This window comes from Oratosquilla oratoria, chromosome 18, assembly GCF_046742065.1.
Source record: "Oratosquilla oratoria isolate Oo_2021 chromosome 18, ASM4674206v1, whole genome shotgun sequence".
NCBI lineage: Eukaryota > Metazoa > Arthropoda > Malacostraca > Stomatopoda > Squillidae > Oratosquilla > Oratosquilla oratoria.
The window spans coordinates 8848525-8855175 of NC_134794.1; the positions used below are offsets into that span (position 1 = coordinate 8848525).

Below are 6651 nucleotides of genomic sequence, written 5' to 3' on the forward strand. Positions count from 1 at the left end.
TTTGCAGTTGTTGATGTTGTTATGGAGTAAATTTACCAGCGCTTTTATCCGTATGTTTCAAGGTTATGCTCAACATCTTCCTATAGAATCTGACTATAAAACCCGCGGCCCAACGGCGACAGCCAACGGTTCTTGGAACTTTGCGTTGCGTGGCCTTTCCCATGTCAACGGCTAGCAGGAGGAGGAGGAGGTGGTGGACGAGGAGGACGACGAGGAGGCGGAGGACGAGGAGGGGAACGAATAGGAAACGAGAGGACGGGGAGGAGGAGGAGGAGGAGGAGGAGGAGGAGGAGGAAGAGGGGGAAGAGGGGGAGGACGAGGTAGAGAATGAGGAGGGGAATGAGTAGGAAACGAGAGGACAGGAAGGAAAAGGAGGAGGAGGAGGAGGAGGAGGAGGAGGAGGGGGAAGCGGAGGAGAGGTTAACGATGGGAGCCTATGACCTGGCGTAGCCTACGGGAGGAGGAGGAGGAGGAGGAGGAGGAGGAGGAGGAGAGGAGCACCTACTCAGGTAGAAGCACTGGATGTGGTGCCGGGAGGTGGTTGTGGAGTAGGTGGAGTGGGAGTTACTGATGGAAGAGTTGGTAGTGGTGTAGTGGCGGTAGGGAGTTGGTAGTGGCGGTAGGGAGTTGATGGTGGCGGTAGGGAGTTGGTGGTGGCGGTAGGGAGTTGGTGGTGGTGGTAGGGAGTTGGTAGTGGGTGGTAGTGAGGGCGTGTTTGTGTGTGTATGTGTGTCTAGTCGCATGGTATGGATTTCAACAGGTATATAAGGGCGGCTACACCCAACACGGGCCTTTCCCTCCATCGCACTCCATACAAACAGTACTTTCATGGTTTAACTTTAACCCGAGAACTCCCGATTATCGGGCACGGTCTACACTGATGATAAAAACGAATTGAATAACGATATGTTATCAATGACTTGCCCTGGACCCAACCCCAACTTAACCTAACCCAAAGAGAAAACGGAGTGAGAGAGAGACTTGGGAGTTCTAGTGAGTCCGGACCTTAAAACCAGGAAACAGTGCATTAGCGCCAGGAATAAAGCTAACAGAGCATTAGGTTTCATTGCTAGGACTTAGTAACCATGTAGTAAGCGCTGAAACTATCAGTTGTTTTAAGAAACTATTAGACAACTTTATGAATGGGGATGACAGGTGGTGATGGATACGGAGCTGCCTAGTGTAGGCCTTATGGTCTCTTGCAGTCTCCTTCATTCTTATGTTGTTATGTCATGTAATCTAACATGACCTAACGCACATCGTGTGTGTGTGTGTGTGTATTTACCGTGACGTCACCGTGCAACAGGTCGACCGTTGTGAGTTAGGTCAGGTTAGGTTAGGTTAACTTGGGTCAGGTTTGGTTAAATTGGTTTGGTTCAGGGCAAGTCATTGACAATATCATTATTAAATTTGTTTTTATCATCAATGTAGACCACACGCTCAAGTAGCACCCATTATTTATCGGGAATTTCCGTAATGATGAAGACTTCCCCCAATATTCGTAGCGAAAAATGAGAACTTCCTCACAAGATCCACTCGGCTACAACAACGGGAGGGAAACAGCTGTTAATTACGAGTCCAACACGTGATCCAAAGACCATGTGAAGGCTGTCTTCGCGTCATCCTGTTCAAACAAATTCGGTAGAAAAATCTCACAATCGGTAATGTCCTTTAAACGCTTCATTCTGGCGAGTGCCGTCAGGCGATTTTATTAACCCGAAGGGAGGAGGTGTCGCGATCGTTCAGTACTCACTTCAGCTGAATAGAATCGTTTGGCAGCGGCATCCAGAATAAAATGAGATATAGTGTGTGTGTATGTTTACCTAGTTGTATTATACGGGAAGGGAGCTATGCTCGTGGTGACCCGTCTTTGTATCTTCCAGCATCGTTTTCTTAAAATCTTGGTGTGTACGTGTGTATACATACACATATACACCCACTATATATATATATTCTAGTTATGAAATACTTTCGCGACCCCCACCCCTACGGACCAGACACCCGCAGCATTCTTTCGTGAATGAAGCCTCCACTCATGGAAGAAGGCTGATCACTCCAAACTCCTTCTGCCCTCCCTTCAACTGTCCCTGACGTCCTCCAAGGCTCCAACTCTTCGGTGGGATTTTGTCCTCAAAAACAAAGGATTACAAAGGAGGAGTATCCCGACAGACCTTTTAGTCCATAACTAGGTCGGATGAAAAAAAATAAATAAATAAATAAATAAATAAAATAAAAATAATAAAATTATAATAAAAATTAAAAAAAGTAAAAATTATAATAATGTCAATAATAAATAAGTAAATAAATGAACAGGTAGTTAAATAATAAACAAGCGATCCTGGGGCGGTCGTCTTAGTGGTGTCACTAACACTGATCTCTCACTAACAATATTATTGCCCAGCTATGGTTTAACAGGTAATTATGTTACATTGATTTGATATACACTATCTATCCTCCTTTGTGATTTTTAAGGGTCTTGTCTTAGTGATGTCACCAACACTGATGTCCCACTAACAAAATAACTGCCCAACTATGGGTCAACAGGTAATTTTATGTACACTATCTATCCTTAGAGTGAGGGGGGTATGTGTGTGTGTGTGTATATATATATATTTTTTTTCCCAAATGCTACACGTGCAGAGCGAAATTGTGTGGGTCAACACTAGATCCTAACCCAGCGTGTCATCATCCTCAACGTAAACACACAAACCCGGCCTGCGAATTAAGACATACAAACAGACGACCTGCACCCTTACTTCACAGTAATACGACACAGAAACACAAGAGTAATACGGCAGAGTTGCCAAAAGAAGCCACCAGAAACACGACATTTCGGTCAAAATTTTATTCGTTTTAAAGAATACCAGAAGGATTGTAACGATATCGGGACATCCCTTCTAGACGGCAGAGAAGTGAGAGGAGGTGAGGTGAGTGTGTCTGTGAGACAGTGTGGCTCAAATGTACACGACGTCCACAAAGGGTGGGCCATCACACAAGATTATTTCGTGGGCTTACTATCACGGACATCCAAACCTGACCCAGAATACGTCAGATGGTGGATCGTATTTCGTGGTCGATCATTTCCCTGCGGCTCTTTTATTTTTATTATTACTATTTCATTTATTAATTTATTTTTACTATTATTTTTATTAATCTATTTATATTTATTTTCTCTACAATGAAGTCTTTACAGTTATAGAATAATTTGGGACAGATTCGGGTGTCCCCAATAGTGACGCATGCTTCCCCGATGTTATTATTTATATATTATTTCTATTTCGCGATTGATTTCTACTAACTGGGGAAACAGTCCGGGTTCAATGGGTTTACAATAGTAGACAGGATACCTTTTACTTAATAAAAAGGTCAGACGAAACTAATCCATAATACACAAAAATAAAAATACTACAATAATATACATACAAATATAATGTAAATAAGAATACTACTAATATAGAAAACATACAATAGATAAAACGTAAACAAAACAAAAGGAAATGAAAACAAAGACGATAAGAATCACCCAAATAAAGCGTGAAAACAAAGTGGCCAATTGAGAGACACGGCAGCAGCAGCAACAGCAGCACATAAACTCAGGTGTTTATCCAATTGAATCTTCAGACTTACAACTGTGCCACATTTCATAGTCTGAGGGTGTGTGTGTGTATTGCAACCACAAATCACTTTTAATTTCATGCCATCGCAGTCGAGACTGAGAATCGCTCGATGGAGGCATCCATTGTTAATTGAAACGTGGACGAGCCGAGGATTCGAACCCAGCTAACCCGTAACAAAGTTACAGTGACGTAAACCAATGCGCTATCACTGGGAACCTGAGGATGTCTGAATAGACGAAAGCGCTTGGTCACCATTTATCTTTTTCCTTTGTGGGGTTTTTTTCGCATGTGTGTATGTGTGTGTGAAAGAGCGTACACAAAAACAAATATCAAATTTGTCGAAAACAATAAAAAAGTAGCAACTACGCGCTTCCTGTCTCACATATTTTTACTCTGGGTAACGTGTCATTGGTTGGTCGTGATTGCTATAAGAGCACACGCACGCACACACGCATATTGAACAAATTAATCAAAGCCACTTTGTACAAAAGGTACATAAATAAATCAAGGGCAGATACTTAAGTATGAACCCGTAATATGAACACACCCACAGATACTGGACTGAGAATATAAACAAAGTTGTACCTTTTTCTTAAATCATTTTCAACTTCGTCAGCGTCCCGTGTATTTTTTCACTCAGTCACCGATAACCCAAGCTTCTGTCCTAGGAGATAAGACAGCAGCGATGCTGTCAGCATTCTCCCGTCGAGTAGCGGCCTCCATTCACAAAGGGGAAATGCTGCGTGACAATCAACCATTAACCAGAATGCAATCAGTAAAGTGCATCACCGAAGAGATGCGGTTATCTAAAATAATGGCAGCCTCAGACCCTTCCCACGCGAGGTAGACTGCGGCTGCTTTCCATAGGTTGCAATGGAGCCCTTCACAAGAGGCCGCGTGTCTCCTTTGACAGGAGGCGGTGGCCGTCATTGACTGCTTTAAATAGTATGCAATGGAGCCCTTCACACGAGGCCGCGTGTCTCCTTTGACAGGAGGCGGTGGCCGTCATTGACTGCTTTAAATAGTATGCAATGGAGCCCTTCACACGAGGCCGCGTCTTGAAAGGCCCAAAGTACTTTCCGTCACACTATCACGACTTTAGTTCGTTCGTTTGAGTAGAAACGACTTCGATCACAGATATTTTATTTTTCGAATTTCCAAACCTCAAATCACCTTCGCGTTATATATTGAGTAGCTGAATGACGAACGAAGAGAATTTAAACCTAGAATACGAATATTAGACACATTGTTGAATTGTAGACTTAGCCAAGTCTAGAATACTTTACCAAGGTGACTTAAATTGGCCTTAAGAACTCTATCTGAACTGGTTCTCCATAAGGTCCCTTGAATCATTCCTTACAAAGGTCTTTGAAAGGTCTTTACCAAGATCATTACAAATGGCCCTTCTTAAGGTCAGTAATCTAGATCATTCTTGTCTTTACCAAGGTCACTAGATTTGTTCTGTACCGACGTTGCTAGAAGCAGGTGACAAAGGTCTCTTGACCTGTCCGTGAACAAGGTCATACAGAGTGGCCTTTAAAGGTCACGAGAATTGCATTGTACTAATAAATCGACCAGTTGCCCCAGTTCTCTTACTGTGCCTTAACAAGGTTATTGTGTCCCGTACCAAAATTACTGTAAAAAGGTCCTTACAAAGGCCACTATGTTATCAAGAACGCTCCAAATGGCATTTACTAGGAATTCCCAAAATTCACTATAATTGGTCCTTAAGACAAAACTGGGCATTAACCTGTACCCAGATATATTCCGAAGGCCAAGGCAACTTGGACCGCCGTGCCCTTACTAAGGACGCTGCTGTAAAAGGCCCCTTGCTAAGGCCACCATCAGGAAGAACCCTTAAAAACAATTCTTACAAAGCTCTACAGAAACCCTTAAAATTTTCCTTACAAACTCCCACATAAATAACCCCTCATAAAGGTCCTTCCAAAGGTCCACAAACAAAATACAAAGGCCCACAGAAAGAAAAAGAGAAAATACAAAGACGGAAATAACCCTAAAACGAATAAAGAAATAAATTAAAAAAATTACTCACCTGGGCCATTGTAGCAATGCTTATCCCGAAGGCCAAGGCAATCCGAACGACCGTAGAGGGGCTGGCCTCCGGGAACTGCACGCAGGAACCACACCCGATGAAGACCAGGACCAGGGTCCCCAGGAACTCGGCAACGATCATCTTCCAGATCCTTCGGACATCGGTCACGTCCTTGACACCGATGTAACTCGTTATGTCGTTGATCTTCCCCATGGTGTCACTTGTGTGTCACTTGTGTGTCACTTGCGTGCGAGTTCGGGAATTTGCGTGTGTTTGTGATGGTGGGGGCGGGTGTCGCAACAGGTACAAGACGCTGATGGAGGCGGAGGAAGAGCTTAAGGAGGAAGTCGATCCACGGAAACGGCGATGTCCCTGAGTGAGGAGTTCGAGTGGGACTAAAACCGGCGTGTCGCGTCGGGGGCTCGACCGAACTGAACACTGCCACCTGATTTCCCACCTTGTATACGCCAAAGCTCTTGGGTCCCGTTGTGTGTGAGCGGAGGAGGAGGAGGAGGCCGAGGAGGAGGGCGATGAGGTGGTCGAGGAGGCCAATAAGGAGGTGGCAGAGGAGAAGGTCGAGGAGGAGGAGGAGGACGTGGAGGATGAGAAGTTATAAGAATGACGATAATAATTTTGATGAAGAGGACGAGGAGGAGGAAGATGAAGGGTAAGGTTGTCACGAACTATGTTATCCTCAAGTGTGACTTCGTAAGCTGTACTTGAGAGACGTTCTCGACGATGTTGGTGGCCATCTTTCAAGCATGACGTGGAAAAAACAAGTTTCCTTCTTTATGGGTTAGTTTAAACTAGTTTAAACTCAATAGTCAGACTTTGATCCTCTTCTTGCCAGGGAAAAGACTCTTGCCTTACCGCCAGACTGCTTTATTCAGATGTCTCCCTTTCTGTACAATGTCCTATGATGTAGTGTCATTTATCCTGACGATAATTGGGCGTGGTAACATCTAGGCAGGCAGGCAGTCA

At 44.1% G+C, this 6651-nt stretch overlaps 1 protein-coding gene across 1 annotated transcript in view; it reads right to left on the reverse strand.

The window, feature by feature from the left end:
- LOC143035046 (aquaporin AQPAe.a-like) overlaps positions 1–6108 on the reverse strand; it is an 80601-nt gene extending 74493 nt beyond the window's left edge. The window contains exon 1 of the mRNA XM_076201509.1: positions 5671–6108. Within this exon, the coding sequence (XP_076057624.1) occupies positions 5671–5883 (213 nt within the window). The 5' untranslated portion in view covers positions 5884–6108. The remainder of the gene's footprint in view (positions 1–5670) is intronic.
- Positions 6109–6651: the final 543 nt, after the last annotated feature.